Raw genomic sequence first — 17,456 nt, forward strand, 5'->3', positions numbered from 1 at the left:
TGATGAGGATGCAGGGCAGCGTCTGACTGTTCCCCTGCCAATCATATCTAACGTTGAGCCTCCATTGTCATGGCGAAATAACCACCCACACAAGATCCTCCAATCCCTGAAGACCCGATCACTCATCTAAACCAATGGCACTGGAATATGAAGTAAATATGCTCTCATAATGTTGACGTGTTCCTTTAAAATCGACATACCATGGCGCATCAACCACCATTTAATGCTAATTAATTACCAGAGACTATTCCTCATATAATTTAGTATATTTAGAGCAATTCTACTCATACTAAAGTGCACCGCTAAATGTATCACAGGCCAAAATACCTCATATACCAAAATACTGCAGTTCTGGAAAGAACACCTGCAGTCCAATCAAAATCATTGTGTTTTTTTTTCCTTCTGCAGCATGGTGCCGGAACATAATTCATTCTACACTACGAATGATTTGGTCTGAATCTAAAGCAGCAGGGCTCTGTAATCACGTCAGGCGATCCACCCCCACCGGCAGCGCTGTGTTGCCCCTGCCCCCACCATGGCAAGTGGTGACAACAGCCAAACCTAATGAAAGCCCATCTGTGGCCTTCACAGGAAACATGCTGATATAAATCTAAAGGAGTGCTGACAGCCAACCATGGGACCACGGAATGATGAAAAGACAACACATTATCTTGTGTTTTGATGTGGATGTTTGTCTCCTGTTTTAAATATTTGACAGGTCATTTTATATTCTATTTAAATGGACCCAAAAAATCTACGTCACACAGCTGAGCCACTGGAGACCAATGAAGAGAGAGAGCTAACCAGAAATATCTTCAGCTGTAATATCTGTACAATGATTTACATGTACTCTATTGTGTTTAACATTTCGATTTGTAATAGTTTTGGCAGAAGACTGTGCATATAGGGTCATTAGGTGTACATGTCTCTCATTCCAGATGAGCAAGTAGGTTGAAAATGTCACTGAGGCCACTAATCAATATTGTTAGTCTAATGTCAAGCCACCAGGAACCAGTGGATTACACGGAATAGCACACAGCAAGACATTTAAGGTTCCGATTATCCATTGTGTCATAACTTGAACATATCCAATGTGGTGCGTAGCATTGGCAGAGGGACAACCCATGTGTTTTATGTTTGATTGTGCGTTTACCATACAAACACCCCATTCCAAACCATCCACGCATTAATTTTCTACCATCTGGCCGTAGGTAATCACAGACCCACAAACCCGCCCCTAAGCTCAGACAAACACTGGCGAGCAACAAACGTGACTAGACAAAGAACGGTTACTACGGGTCACACATCAATCCATTATTTAACAGCTAATAATGAGCAGAATTTGGTTAAATGCGGTCACGCAATATAATAGATGCGCATACTTTAGAAAACAGTTTGTGTACACAGGATGCACCCTGTGGCCTTGCATGGATCATAATGATTGTGACTCATCTAGCAGACTTGGAACACTACCAAGGAACATGTATAGGCTGGGTACTGTTTAGACAAATACAACATGCAGCTACAGTATGCAGAAGCCGCAAGATGTGGATTTTTCCAAGCTGTTGTATTAAAATCCCATTTTTGTAGGGAACAATCAGGATAGCAATGTGAAACCAATGTTGAGTGTTGCTGTGTGTTGTTAGGGTTAGTGCTGTGTGTGTAGGGTTAGTGTTAGTCATGTTTGTGTGTAGGGTTAGTGCTGTGTGTGTAGGGTTAGTGTTAGTGCTGTGTGTAGGGTTAGTGCTGTAGTGTTAGTGCTGTGTGTGTAGGGTTAGTGTTAGTGCTGTGTGCTGTGTGTGTGTGTGTGTGTGTGTGTGTGTGTGTGTGTGTGTGTGTGTGTGTGTGTGTGTGTGTGTGTGTGTGTGTGTGTGTGTGTGTGTGTGCGTGCGTGCGCGTGCGTGCATGCGTGCGTGTGTGTGTGTGTGTGTAGGGTGCATGCATGCCCCCCACACACAGGTGGTACCAGTGGATGTTGTATAACCTACTGTATTGTATCAGACCAGCGCCTCATGTTTTACACTGTACTGTGCACCTGTCTGTTCTCCTGCAGTATGGAACACATCCTACAGGTTTGGATTATAGTAGAAACGCATTCATCTGAACCTCTCAGACATACTGACCCAGTTAACTGAACAAAACACGTATAGGTGTGCGCCACATCCAGGCTTGTACAGGATATCAAGTGTTCTTTCAGCACAAGAGAAGCCAGAGTTGTATGAATAAGCCCTGTTTGCAGGCACTGATCATGGAGTCGGACAGTATATTCCTTTAAGGAATCAGGAACTGACTGCTGGACGCTGCAAGCTTAAGGAGGAGGGAGATGTCTGGTGGGGGGGGGGGGGGGGGGGGGGGGGGGGGCAGAGCTACAGTACAGGATACACAGCTTCAGCTCTGAGAGCATTTTGACATTTAACAAGCCTTTCAATGCAAAGCAGGCCTATTAACACCAGACTACTGGCACCACAGATGTGAGTATCTGTAGTATCTGTATATCCGATTCAGCCATTTGGTCCGGATATACACATTTTTATTCAATTATTGTAGTACGAGAGGTGCTTTTGCATTATTGCGAAACTAAAATTTTACAGATTTCTGGAGCAAATCCGCTAATCGATATAGTCGACATACCATAGTCCCTCCATATTAGTCGACTAACAATGTCTTCAGTGGAGGACAGTCCTAGTCTCAGTGTTATAAGCGCAGACATGCAGCCTACAGGTAAAGTAAGGCTATGCTTCAACAGGAGTCCTCTCCCCACCCCCTCCCATTTTCCATTAGCAGGGAAGAAACAGTCCTTATTTACGCTACTTAAACTCAGTCTGGCAGCTGCCGCCTCCTGATGGACCATTTTCTGCACTCTGCTACCTAGCAGGCCATGCAGTTTTTTTCCATTCAAATGCCCCCCCCCCCCCCCCCCCAGCCCCCCGGTTGATTTGCGATGTCTTCGTGGACGTAGAGGTCTTAAATGAGGACAAACTGAGTTGTAAATGTTTCTCCTCCCCATTGTTAGCCTCTGGCTGTGTGGTGGTGGTCAGCCGGGTATACCTATACGGTCGAGCGCCTGTCCGGTTTCATCATCACATGGATGAACAGTCATGTTTATTCAAACTCCATGGGCCTTGGGTCATTTTTGATTATGACACGCCCTGTCATGTATGTTGTGTATGTCATAAATGTCTATATGAATTGAAAATGGGGGACCCTGATGGAAACAAGACAAACGTCTTTTTCAGGTCTGCATCCCCTTAACAATTGTATGTATTGAGCCGTACTGTATTGTACCCATTCTGCAATCTGTTAAATAAAGTTTTCATTCATTCACTCTTGTTTGTAAATTTTTTTATTTGTTCTGCAAATGAAGAGAATACATTGAGGGAAACAGATGGTTGAACTTTTCAACCTTCCCCTTGCCTTGTTACATTGATTTGACCCATTCGCTGCCTCCATCGAGCTCTGGGGTCTGGGGATGTTCCGTTCAGTTCAGTTCAGTTATTTTTTATTTCGGGCTTTGGACACATAACAACGAACGGTCATTCCATAAATCGCCAAAGTTTTACCAGCTGCTATTGCAGCATTATCCAATTGTCCGAAAAGGGCTAGGGAGAAGCATATAGGCTTGTCGGGCCCTACCCCTGAAGACTTACGTTTTGTTTTTTTTGTTTTTTTATTTACATACATACGTACATACATATAGTACACATTACAGTACACACATATAGTACACATTTCAGTACACAACATCACAGTATAGTATACCTGCAGTATATACTGTAATAGTATATTACATAATAGTGTATACAGCACATATATAATGTCTGGGGATGAGTCTGGGGATGTGGAACATAAAGCCATTTGATCGGTGTGTTAGTGAACCTGCCTCGATGTCACCCACCTATAGGATCTATTGTGGCAGAATCCTGTCTCTTGTCGACACTGACAAGGCACATTTTACTACAACCAGGAACCTCCAGGATGATAATGGGGTTAACTTTAGCCCATTAGCTTAATTTACATTCTTACTAATTGTGTTCTCTTCAATGATAGAACATTGATGTAATTAGTTGGCATGCTGAAACATCTCCATTGCAGTCGTATACAGAACAGATCTAAATGTTAGACTATAGGACAACCATAAGAATGTTCCAATTTGGATGATTACAAAAAATTATTAGAACGCATAAGCCTTCTAGAAAAAACGTTTGCATGATATGCACAGTATATAACATAATTTGACTATACAGGTATAGGTCTGCTTGGGCTTATACCATAACATAAATATGAACTATCCACAATTGTCCACTAAAGTGTTTCTTAATCTTGAGACAGATTAGCCTATTGTGTGATGATGGACCAAATGGACGGATGGATGGATACAATTGCACCTGTGCGCCTATAATATATCGAGATGTTTAAACGCTGTCGCTTGCGTTCCAAATTAAAACAATGACAGGAAAATGTATATGGAACAATAAACATTGTACTTACCGTTATAACTACGGTGTCTTCACCCTTGAATTTCGGAATATATTTGTCTCCTCTGTTGAGTTCCGATTGATTCAACGGCCTGAATCGGCACATGACTTTGACACCGCACTCCGCAGCATCCACCATCTCGACACAGTGCTGTTTAATAATAAAACCACAAAGAAATAACCCCGATCAACTTTCTCTTGGCTTCTTCTGAATACTTCCAAGTTTTCCACGGAACATCAATTACTGCACTTCTTCATTCATTGCTCGACGAAGATCAATTCCGAGCGTCCATACGGGACACACTATCTCGGGCTATTAAGAAATAAGAGGAAACAAAAGAATGCACTATAATAATAATAATAATAATAATGGTATAGGAAATAATTCAAAATCTCTTTTCGAAAAAGAAAGTTATTTTGTATCTCTGTTATTTGCAATCAGCATCAGTTATTTTCTCCTCCTCCTCTGAGAGCCCCTTTGCGTTCTTCTCCATCGGCGCACAGACGCGTCTCGACCCTAGTCTCCGTCCGAGGCGCACTGATGCTGCCGCTGTCTGTCAGCTCCATCCGAGATGCTGATGCTGCGAGATCACGTGGATCCATGACCAAGCAGGGAGCAGTAGTCAAACCGTCATGATGGGAAGCAGCTTTCATACATCCTCCTGACAGATAAACGTGGGTGTGTGGGACTTGAGGCTTTAAAGAAAAACTCCAACATTTGGGGAAATTAGCTTATTTGGCATCTACCCTGGAGTTAGACAAGAAGATGCATACCTTTTTCTTCTCTGTGCATGCAGTATGAGTAGGAAGACGTTGGGAACTAGGCTAATGGAGGAACCTACTTCCAGTGACTGACGCTACGCTAGGCTAACGGTGCGCGTCTTCCAACTCCCATACTGCATGCACAGAGAAGAAAAAGGTATGTATCTTAACACTCCAACATTTTGGGAACCCAGGAGTTAGACAAGAAGATACCTTTTTCTTCTCTGTGCATGCAGTAGGAGTAGGAAGACGCTGGGAACTAGGCTAATGGAGGAACCTACTTCCAGTGACTGACGCTAAGCTAGGTCTTCCTACTCCTACTGCATGCATGCGGAATGGCTGACTCTGATCCTGGTTTCTGAAAATAAGAGGGTCCTGGTTATATATACCCTTCAACCTAAAAATGGATGATTATCCTATATTCCAAGGGATGGTTATCTGGCTCATATATCTGATAAATGCTATTGTCGTAGACATATTTAAGTATTGCAAATCTTCCTATCGATTGCCAACTTACAACAACATTATGTGTTTCCTTACAAAAAGGTCTACCCTGCTATAGCTTTTAAGCTACAAGCTCAAGACTTTGTGAGCAGATTCAAGGTATATAGCCTATTGCTTCCAACTCATGCTGCTTGTGTTTTGTTGTTCACTCTGTCTTTCATCCCTTTGTCACCATTGACTCACAGCCTAATTAGCCATTAATATTATAGGGTTTGTCTCCTCTTTCCCTCCTAGGATATCCATCCACAGCATTGACATCATTGTCGACAATCTGAGCCTTGTTTTTCGGCAGCGATCTCATGTTTCTTCATTTCCGGGGGGGGGGGCTATAGGCTATACATCCTGGCACATTGGTTCTAGTGTTTCTGATGGCCTCGGCCATCATACTGGTCAGGTCTTGCCCATGTTCTTTCAGACCCTCTGGGATGTGAGCAAGGCCATGGTCATGTACAGTCCCCCTTGAACATACGGTCCCTGCGCTGTATCATGGTATTAACAGCTGTGTGTGTGGCAACAAAGAAACTTCCATCCTAGTTCAGCTGCTTCCATGATGTGGAGGAGAGGGTGTTAAATCAAGGTGGCCCGTGTCCCTTGTTGCCACCGCCTGTGAGATGGAGCAGAGAAGTCCATACTGACTGAGGTAGTCAAAGGCTTCTTTCCTCACAAGTGTATGGCTGTCAACAACGGTGGCTTCAGCACTTCTCACCTGAAGAGTTCCCCGCTCATTGTTGTTGTTTGCCATAACCGGAAGATCAGTTGCAAAGGAACTTATCTCTACAGCAAGGTCTGGTTAAATGGACTGCATTTCATTTACAGTATATATAGTGCTTTTATACAAAGCGCTTTACAACATATGCCTCACATTCACAGCAGAGGCAACCATGCAAGGAGCCAAACTGCTCATCTGGAGCAGTTAGGGGTTAAGTGTCCCGCTCAAGACACCGCCGAGAGGAGGCAGAATATCGATCCGGGAACTGTCCGATTACCAGACGGCCACTCTACTTCCTGAGTCACTGTCGCCCCCATGGTTCCTCAAGTAAGTGGTCCTTAGCCTTCTCTAGGGACCATTTCATTGAAACTGCTGGCGTTGGAGCTTTCCTGTTCCACCTTGGCCCTAACAAGGAATATCACCATATTACACACCTCCCTTCACATCTATCACCATATTACACACCTCCCTTCACATATATCACCATATTACACACCTCCCTTCACATATATCGCATTACACACCTCCCTTCACATCTATCACGATATTACACACCTCCCTTCACATCTATCGCAATATTACACACCTCCAGTCACATCTATCGCAATATTACACACCTCCCTTCAGATCTATCGCAATATTACACACCTCCCTTCACATCAATCTATCTTGTGATCACCATGACACCACATAAACATCACAATGACGATTAAACGGCTGTAATACTGTATAGAGATATATTTTTATTTCCCCGCATTTTTTTCTGAAACACTCCCAAGAACAAGTAACAGGGGAAAATGTATGTCTGAAGAAATAGTGCCTGAACACTAGGAATCTAAACTTGTTCATCTAAACATGTTTTTTTAATGTCTGTACAGGAATCACTACATCGACTACACACTAAACGAAGGGAGACCAAGCACTGACCATCAGACATTGTTTCAACATGTTACTTGCCCCTTGACCCCAGGAGAAAGAAAAAAAAATAAGAATTTGGTGCCCTGGATTACCCCAAATCGGTAGTCATTCAGTTTGCCAATTTTCTGAAAGATTACACACAATTCAGAGAATATTCTATTCTTGTGTTCATTGGCTTAAAGTCCCTACCCGTTTAAAAAGGCAAATATATTATAAAAAAAGAAAGACAAAAAAAAGTGTTCCTGTTTTACATTTGCTGTTGGATTCTTTTTTCTTTTCAGGATGCATTTATTTATTTCAAAGTGAATTTAAATAAATAGATTATTTTGAAGACAATGGCTAGGTAACTTGACCATTTAGGAAAGATTCTGTCAAATAAAAAGCAAAACAAATGATTAAAAATTAAAAAGACAAAAAATCTGCTACAACAAACAAAGCAACAGAAGATACTTGTCTGAATGGGGAAGAGATGCCACTAATCTAAAAAACAAAACAACAACAACTGTCAATACCTATTTAATTTGTGAAACCAAATCAAAATCAGGCTCATTTTCCATCTTTAGAAAAAGAAGCACAAAACCTAATATGTGAGCAAGACAAGAAATCTCATTTTATGCTGACATATTTTGCTGATTTGTTTCGTGGAATACAAAATGTAAACATTGCAAAATAAATAGTGATGAGTTATGTAGGACCCATTATCATGCTCATGATCCAACACAAACCTTTGCATTTCTGTGTGTGTGTGTGTGTGTACAATTAACCTTTGCATTTTTTTCAAGTGCAAAAGCATGATGACAGATTTGCTTGGATTCAAGTAACAGAAAAAAATAAAGAAAAATACTAATGATACAAATATACTATCTTACAAGGTAGTGATATTCCCAATTTACAAAATGTACATTAATAATATCGACAAATTTGTTATAATATTTTGATATGCTCAATTCTGTATTAGGTCCTTGTTACGTCCCCTAGTGGCAGGGGTCAGGGCTTGCATTCTTCCTCTAGGAGGTGTCCGTTGGTCACATTCACCGGTCTGAGCAGAGGCGAGAGAGGGAGGGTGACGAAGGGAGAGGAGGAGGAGGAGGAGGGAGGTAGAGAAGAAGGGGCTGCTATGTCACTTCCATTGCCACTGTGGTCTCTGATAATCCATTCAATAGTCTCTCTGGCTCATGATTCTCCCTGGAATGAACAGAAAAGGGAATTAATACAACTTAAAACGTCCCATTTCGTGCACAGATAACATAATAATAATAATAATAATAATAATAATAATAATAATAATAATAATAATAATAATAATAATAATAAAAGAAAACTGGGGACTTGGATGTGTTCATGAGCTGCAGCCCACTGGTGGCTCCCACTCCTCCTCCCAGTAGGGATGGGTATCTCCCAGTAGGGATGGTATCTCCCAGTAGGGATGGGTATCTCCCAGTAGGGAGGGGTATCTCCCAGTAGGGAGGGTATCTCCAGTCATTTAGTAGGCAAAGATGGAAAAATAACATAATAATTTATATTCTCCTTTGGTTCATTACAATGTACTCGAGCCTAGTAACAGACACAATATTTATGACACTGGGAAAACATTCCCTGAGATCCATAGATGCCCCTAGATACCAAGAACACGCGAATGGCCTTGGGGAAGTGGAGCAAATCTTCCATTTACTTAGGTATGTACTTTTAGGTGAATTTTCTAAAACAAAGCAAGAGCTAAAAGAAAAAAGCGGCAGGAAATCGGTAACATACACACCAATATAGTGGTGATAAGCCAATGTCAGCCAACCAATATATGGGTCGGAGACCGTTAATAGATTTAATATAGGTTATGGCTTCACACACACAAGTATTATACTTAGCATAGAGTCAGTACGGTTTCACACAATCTTGTTCTGACCTGGCTAAGCTACTGACGCTGGTGGGCGCGACCTTGGGCACGCGGTCCAGGGTGGAGGCCACTGTGGCCAGCTTTAAGGCAGACGGCGTGGGGGCGGAGGGCCGAGCGTTGTGGTGGTGGGGGGCGGGGGAGACGGCGCTGACGTGGCTCCTGTGGTTCGGTAGTGACAGAGGCGGGGCGGTGGAGGAGGAGGAGGTGGAGTGGGCGGGGAGCAGTGGGCCGCCGGAGGAGGAAGTCCGCACCGAGGCTCCCGTGCCGCTGTGAGCTGTGCTGGTGTAGTGAGGCGGTCTGGAGGTCCCTGTGGGGCGGCAGGTAGGACGACAGGTTATAGAGCTGGCCAATAAGAGAGATATCTAACCTAGATACTTTATCGTATCCCCGTTTTTTTTTTGGATAAATCATGAATTGGGATACACAATGTTATTTGTCTACATTAATGCTGTAAGTGGTATTTTTCTTTTGTTAAAGTGGTCTACGTGTTAAAATAATAGCTCTACATTCCAACAACAGCCATCACTGATATAGAGTGTTTGGTCAGTAACATGGGTCTCCCAGTCCCTCTGCTCAAAGACAAAATACGTTTAAATAAAATGTATTGGTATCCCTTCCCACTTTATCCAAGCAGGAGCGAGAACTCCCCACTACAAAATTTTTAAATGTAACTAGTTTTAAGCAAATGTGTGCTTGAAACAAGTAACATAATCTGCCTTTGGCTAAGCAAAGATATCTAGGGTTCTCTCTCCTGATTGGATTAAGTGGGAAGGGATACCAGATAATGTATTTTCTGTTTACTGCAGAGCGGAGGGACAGGGAGACCCATGCTGACCAAACACTTTCCTGCCACATGAGTACACAATTAGAAGATGAGGCACTACTTACAAAATAACTAAACATTTTTAACAATGGGCTGACACAGGATTAGAACTGAAAACTTTACAAACGAACTGGATCTAGAAAAGCTTTTTAAGGGCATGTGTGAAAACTGACATAATTTTGTAGCCAAGTCCTCATACTATATCCTATTCTATCAGAAGTGTCACCTGATGAAACACTATAGCGTGGTTGAGTTAAGACAGGAGTTCTATCACTGCTATGTGGCGCAAGACGCAGGTCCAAGTTGTGCCAAGTTCAGAGCACAAAGCGCAGCAGTGAATGTGCGGAGCAGAAAGAGAGCGCACGTGTGTCCGTTAATGCTCATGTTGACGCTTCCCGTAACTCCACCTACAATGTTTCCATGTGAACTAACAAATTATTACATTTTTTGTATCCTCTTTTTCTCCGCCTGATTTTTCTGTGATTTTCCTCCCATCCCAATTTAGTCGTTATGCCAATTCCCCCCTCCCCTACCTGGTCATTGTGCGCATGTGCCCCCTACTGGTCGGTCAAGGGAGCCCTGAGGTCTACCACATGCTTCCTCCGACACATGTGGAGACAGCCAGCGGCTCTCTTTTCACCTGACAGAGCGGACTCTCATTGGTGAAGTGTAACGCGTGGGAGGTCACGCTGCCTTCACCACTTCCTGTCTTTTGCTGTGCAGGCGCCCAGACCTGACCTGTAGGAGTCACTGTCCACAATGCCAGATTACCACCCCATCGACTTCCCTCCCGCTAACTCAGCCAAACGAGTTAGTATGACGGCTGGCCCAAGCCGGAGGCAATGCTGACACCTGGATTCGAGACCGGAGTCTCTCGCATTGGTGACGAGCACAATCTCCACTGCGCCACCCAGCCGCACCTACAAATTAGTAACTTTTTTAACGACATAAAGCCTACATGAGCCCGTGGTGGTGGGAGAGGGGAGAGAGGCAGACCTGACGGATGGAGGACGCCGTTGACGCTGGTTTTGTGGGGTTTGTTCTCGTTGTTGACGTGGCCTGGGGCGCTGACCACGGCGGAGGCAGCGAAGTGGGCACTGGCCGAGTCCAGAGTCCTCGACTTGCACTCGTTGGCGCTCGCAGTCTGAAGCACAACAAGACATCACAGATTCAAGAGGGGGGAAAATGCTAACAAAGAGTCCAGAGAGAGACAAGTAACCAAAGTATCAACAGTTTGAAGTCACATCTCAAATTAAAAAGGAGCTGTAAGTGGTATTATTTTGTTAAAATAAGTGTAATATATATATATATATATATATATATATATATATATATATATATATATATAAACATTTCAACAGCCACTACTGTGTTTGGTCAAACATGGGTCTCCACAACACAACATTTAATTTCTGGTATCCCGTTCCCACTTTATCCAATCAGGAGAGAGAACCCTAGATACGATTATATATATATATTATATATATATATATACATTTATTTCAAGAAATCTTGCCAAGCCAGATTTCGTTACTGGTCTGGCAGATTATTTCACATATTTGCTTAAAGGAAAACTCCAACATTTTGGGAAATTAGCTTATTTAACATCTTCCCTGGAGTTAGACAAGAAGATACATACCTTTTTTGTCTCTGTGCGTGCATTTAGCTTAGGGAACAGTCGCTCCGTTAGCGTAGCTTAGCTTCATCACTGGAAGTGGGGGGGTTTTAGAGCCCGACGTTCCCTACAGTCACCAAATACACTCCAAATACAACTCCAAAACATTCCTGTAAACATGTTGTGACCTGTGTATTTACCACGTGGAGAAATAAAAAATAATTTAATTCGACAATTACGTTTTCTAAGCAGATATACTCGGAACTATTTTTTGCCGAACGACTCCTCTCTGCGCGCAGTCAGTGATTTCTACGTGGAAGCCGTGTTTGTTTACATTCTCATTCATTCAAAGGATCCGAACCGATTGAAGTTTATGGATACCATGACTTAAACCTAAACTAACTTTAGGTTAGTTGTAACGTTAGTTTAGGTTCGTGTTAAGGTTAGATAATGTACAAAATAAACGTATTCCGCTGCTATAGACGTCGCTCTTTTATTTTGAAAACCCCCAGAAAGGAAGTCATTATATCAGCTTTAGTATTAGCTCCGGTTAGCTCCGAGCGTACAGTAGTTAGTAGTATATTATCAATACCAGCCATTGGATTACTGTTTTCTAAATTGGGGAGGCTTTTAATCGTCAAGGTAAGAGGATTTTAAGTCATGGTATCCATAAACTTCAGTCGGTTCGGATCCTTTGAATGAATGAGAATGTAAACAAACACGGCTTCCACGTAGAAATCACTGACTGCGCGCAGAGAGGAGTCGTTCGGCAAAAAATAGTTCTGAGTATATCTGCTTAGAAAACGTAATTGTCGAATTCAATTATTTTTTATCTCTCCACGTGGTAAATACACAGGTCACAACATGTTTACAGGAACGTTTTGGAGTTGTATTTGGAGTGTATTTGGTGACTGTAGGGAACGTCAGGCTCTAAAACCCCCCCACTTCCAGTGATGAAGCTAAGCTACACTAACGGAGCGACTGTTCCCTAAGCTAAATGCACGCACAGAGACAAAAAAGGTATGTATCTTCTTGTCTAACTCCAGGGAAGATGTTAAATAAGCTAATTTCCCAAAATGTTGGAGTTTTCCTTTAAAACTAGTATGTATTTCACATTTTTGTCAGACCATTGTGTGGAGTTCTCGCTCCTGATTTCATAGTGGGAAGTGATACCAGAACATGTATTTTGTATGTTTACTGCAGAGTGGAGGGACTGGGAGACCCATGTTACTGACCATACACTCTATATCAGTGATGGCTGTTGGAATGTAGAATGCAAACACTTAGAGCACCATTAACGGAAAGCTATCAATCAAACAACCATCCAAGGCAATATTAGCTTGGCATCAGACACTGCTTACAGGTTTTAGATAATGAGAAAGTGTGTGTGTGTGTGTGTGTGTGTGTGTGTGTATGTGTGTATGTGTGTGTGTGTGTGTGTGTGTGTGGCTACCTGTATGTTTTGGCGTTCTGGCAGTGAGGAATGCTTGGAGGGAGGAGCAGCTATCTGTTGCTGTAGTTGTGCCAACTGTTGTTTCTGCATCTGGGCCAGCTGCTGCTGGTGCGTGTGGTACTGCTCCTCTGTGATGCCGCCCCCTGCTGGCACAGTTAACACACACCATTCAAGTCCAAGTTGGTTTTTATTTGTCACGTATATAAAGTGCATGAACTTTACAGTGAAATGCTCGGTTCTGTATGAGCCCCTGAGAATGTGCTTCATACAGTAACAAAGTACGTAAAAGAGGAATAACACTATACAATATACAAACTAAAAGTACAACCTAAGTACAATTAAAGCCCAACTTGCAGGTTAAACTTGCAGGTTAAAATTATGGGTAGTTTACATCATTGGTATCTAATTTAATTATCTATTTTTTTCCATTTGACGCCGGAAATTTCACTCAGAAATGGTTAAAAAGGTCCACACACGAATAACATGCACGAGCAAATCTAAAAGCTTATCAGACGCTAGCACGGCCGTGACGTCACTTCAGGAAACGTATGCCTTATGCCCGTCCGGGTCATAGTACTACTGGATATATGGCGCTGGCTAACGTTAGCATTATGTCTACTGTCGTGAACCATTTTAGATCGGGGCATGTAGAGGAGTTTGGGGAACGAGTAAAATCATGTGCAGGTCCTCTTCTCAGACCTGTGTGGCAAAGCACTGCACACGCATCATGCAAGCTACACGTCGCTGCATGTTGATCAATGGTGGCCCACTCGGTGCATCACAGTGGGCTACTATTGTGCTAACAACGTGCCGCGGCGTCCGGCTTGTCGGCCGGCATGAGTGCCCGATTTGGGGTGGTTCTCTCCTCTTTGTGTGCCCCCGTTCTCGCGGGTGTCCTGCCGGGGAGCTTGTGGACGCGACAACAGCGGCGGCCGTAGGGTGTTTGAGCCTGTAGCGTTAGTTAGCTCATAGCTATCATGTACCACTAGCGTTACGGGCTCGAGCACCCTACGGCTGCCGCCGTTGTCGCGCCCATGGGCTCCCCGGCAGGGTACCCGTGGGGACGGGGGTGTACAGAGAGGAGAGAACCATTTTGGGTCGGGCGTTCATGCCGGCCAGCGAGCCGGACGTCGGGATATGTTGTTAGCACAATAGCTACCAAGCTAAGCTATGTTAGCTTCTAACGGTGTATACACAATATGTACAACGACACAATGATTTACATTATTACAAATATGGTAACGTGGTTGTGGCTTTTACAAATAGTGGTTAGCTTTAGAGATGGATGGCTATGATCACGGAGCAATAGTGTTGTTAGGTGAAACAGATACATTTTCATACGGCTAGTAGTAGGGCTGGGCGATATATCGAGTATACTCTATGTATCGCGGCTTGTTCTACGTGAGATGTAGTAAATTACTATATCGTGAACATCGAGTATATGTTGTCGCGGCTGATATGAGACTTGCTTTAGTGCAGAGCGTTCCTCTCATTTCATTATAGACAGACCAGCGCGGACCTTAAATTACATGCAATTGTAATTTCATTACACAGACCAGCGCGGACCTTCAATGACATGCAATGGGCTAACGTTAACTGCTAAGTTAAACCATAATAGGCTAAGCTAACTAGCGTTAGCTCTTAGCTGCTAGCGTTAGCTCAAAGCGGACTCCACGACACTAGTTCCATTCGTGGGAAAAGGGGGTGCGTTATATTGACGACGCTTGACAACAGAGGTTTAAAGATAACTTCATATTTATTAGTTTCTTGCATCCAGTTTCAATCGCTGTGTGTTCAACTTCCTGTGTTTACATCATCGCCTACGGCAGCGTATACGCTCAAAACGCAAACGCGTTCTCTCTCTCTCAGACAGAGAGAGACACACGGAGCACTGTGTAAACAGCTGCGTGTGTGAAATAACCAAGTCTCTCTCTCTCTCTCTCTCTCTGTCTTAAATCAAGCATTTTTAAGTGCTTTAGAGGAAATGTCAAAATATCGCGATATATATCGTGTATCGTGATATGGCCAAAACATATCGCGATATCATTTAGAGGCCATATCGCCCAGCCCTAGCTAGTAGTAGCAAGGCTCTCTGCCTGCAGTGCCTGCCACTAGAGGTGTGACTCTCAGAGCCCCCTGGTGCCCTGCACCTGTTGTGACGACATCATTTCGATTACACGCGCACGTTATGAACCATTGATTAAAATATCCACGTGTGTGGTGATTAGGGCTGTCTTAAATACTTCGAAGCTTCGTTCGATGGCACAAGCTTCGAACATTAAAAAAAAATCGAAGTTAAAAAAAAATCAAAAAATCTAAAATCTAAATTTTATTTTTTTCAATTTTTTTTTTACTTCGATTTGTGTGTGTGTGTGTGCGTGTGTGTGTGTGCGTGTGTGAGAACTACCCATCCCAGTTAGGACAGCTGAATCCCATCCAATCTTTCGCCGTCGACTAAAGACTCACTTCTTCAACCATTATCTGAAATGATAAAAAAAAAAAAAAAAAAAAAAAAAAAAATCTAACCGTGACTAACCTTACTGTCATGCACTTTTCCTAATAAACTAACCTACACTGTAACACGCAACACTTTGATAAACATTGTTACTCAGCTGATAGAGTTGTACCCTTCTTGCTGTCTTGTCGTACAGAACTTGTAAGTCGCTTTGGATAAAAGCGTCAGCTAAATGACTAAATGTAAATGTGTGTGTGTGTGTGTGTGTGTGTGTGCGCGCGCCATTGGGTGGGGCCGGGGGACAAATACACTGGAGGAAAGTAACCCAGCTCAGCACTGCCCAAATTATATCATCACTATTGCCTGTTTGAAGGATATCATCCTCAAATACATATACACCTACATGCCTTGTAGAATTCCACACATAAGAAAGAAAGATACTGGGATGAATAAACAAAATAGGAAATAAAATTTAGATAAGGTGCTACTGAGATGTTTTGGTGAGTTCTTTGTTTTTTTGTGGAAGTTGCCCTTCTTAAAAATGCATGAACATTCACTGATAATTGGTCTGTAGTGGAGTCTACAAGGTCTACATTGCCGGACCATGTAGAATCCGGACCTTGTAGACTGACATAATTCTGTGCATAGTTTAGTCTACACAGGCCATATTTCAAATAATCAAAATCTTACTTCATTCATCTTAAACATTCTTGATTTGGGGGATTGGTAGTTCCCATGAAATCTGAAGTTGTTCAAACGACAACAGCGATCCACCTTGAATTAAATCACACAGCCGAGTGAAACCTTGTTGGCTCAGTCACGAAAGGGGCTACTTAATTAATTAATCCAACCCACTTTATTTATAGAGCACATTTAAAAACAACAAAGTTTATGAAAGTGCTGTACAAGTCCCACAACATAAGATAAAAAAAAAAAAAAAAAAAAAATTCGAAGCTTCGAATTAAAATCGAAGCTCGGCCCCGAAGCTTCGATTGCCAAAAAAAGGTTCGAAGCCCTAGTGGTGATTGTGTTGGGCAGACAAAATGTTTGATAAAAACACTAAAACTGGGTCAATTTCAATACATTTTTTTCCTTCTTCATGAAAGTCACCGTTGGCCTAGTCCACATTGTTTATTGAACAAAAATACAACATGCAAGTTGGCCTTTAAGTAAAAAAAAAATGCAGACAATGAAGTAAAAAAATTTTTTTTGTTTTTGTTTAGAGGCAAGGTGCAAATGCAAATGAGGTATGAATGTAGAGCAAATCTCTAATAAATAATAGATAAGGGCGGCTACGTGGTGCAGTGGGCAAGGCGCTCACCACGAATACTGGAGACTGGGCTCGAACAGGTTCGCCTCCCTGTTCGAGCCCAGCGCTCCACATTGCTTTCAGTTTAGCTGGTCGTCCACACTAATACACATTGGCAGTATTAGGGGGAGGGAAACTGATGGGTGGGGATCGGGCGTTGTGGACAGCGACTCCTACAGGTCGGTTGGTGCGCCTGCGCAGTAGAATCAGGAAGCGACGGGGGCGGGGCCCCTCCAAAGCCCAGACCCCTGACGCTGAAAGATCGAGCCGTGCAGGTAGAAAGATGCGACTGCTGTTACCTCGAGTATCGGAGGGGACTGGTGCTATGTATGACTTAGTATTGGATGATACGAAAATTCGGATGGGAGAAAAATTGAAAATTGGAGAAAAAGTGGATAAAAAAATTATAATAATAATAATAGATAAATATGATGTAGTGTTAACACTTTGAGTGCCGGGACACGTCTTTTCACGTCTTTGCTGGCCATGCTAAAGTTGCCGGGGGACGCTGTACAGCGTCCTTATATCAATATTTCAAAAAT

At 42.8% G+C, this 17,456-nt stretch overlaps 2 protein-coding genes across 3 annotated transcripts in view; both read right to left on the reverse strand.

Moving 5' to 3' along the window:
- kif5c (kinesin family member 5C) overlaps positions 1–4,614 on the reverse strand; it is a gene marked incomplete at its 5' end in the record, with an annotated part of 152,638 nt that extends 148,024 nt beyond the window's left edge. The window contains one exon of the mRNA XM_084313865.1: positions 4,489–4,614. Coding sequence (XP_084169991.1) covers positions 4,489–4,614 — 126 coding nt within the window. The remainder of the gene's footprint in view (positions 1–4,488) is intronic.
- Positions 4,615–7,206: 2,592 nt separating this feature from the next.
- Positions 7,207–17,456, reverse strand: part of epc2 (enhancer of polycomb homolog 2) — a 38,281-nt gene continuing 28,031 nt past the window's right edge. Inside the window, exons 11-14 of one of the 2 annotated variants that reach the window (XM_084314742.1) lie at positions 13,151–13,293; positions 11,079–11,226; positions 9,269–9,566; positions 7,207–8,553 (exon numbers count right to left, since the gene is read on the reverse strand). In XM_084314742.1, the coding sequence (XP_084170868.1) occupies positions 8,484–8,553; positions 9,269–9,566; positions 11,079–11,226; positions 13,151–13,293 (659 nt within the window). In that variant the 3' untranslated portion in view covers positions 7,207–8,483. Of the gene's footprint in view, positions 8,554–9,268; positions 9,567–11,078; positions 11,227–13,150; positions 13,297–17,456 lie in introns of both variants that reach the window. The other variant, XM_084314741.1, reaches the window with a different exon arrangement.

The sequence above is a fragment of the Notolepis coatsorum genome (genome assembly GCF_963971535.1).
Source record: "Notolepis coatsorum genome assembly, chromosome: 5".
In the NCBI taxonomy this organism is placed as follows: domain Eukaryota; kingdom Metazoa; phylum Chordata; class Actinopteri; order Aulopiformes; family Paralepididae; genus Notolepis; species Notolepis coatsorum.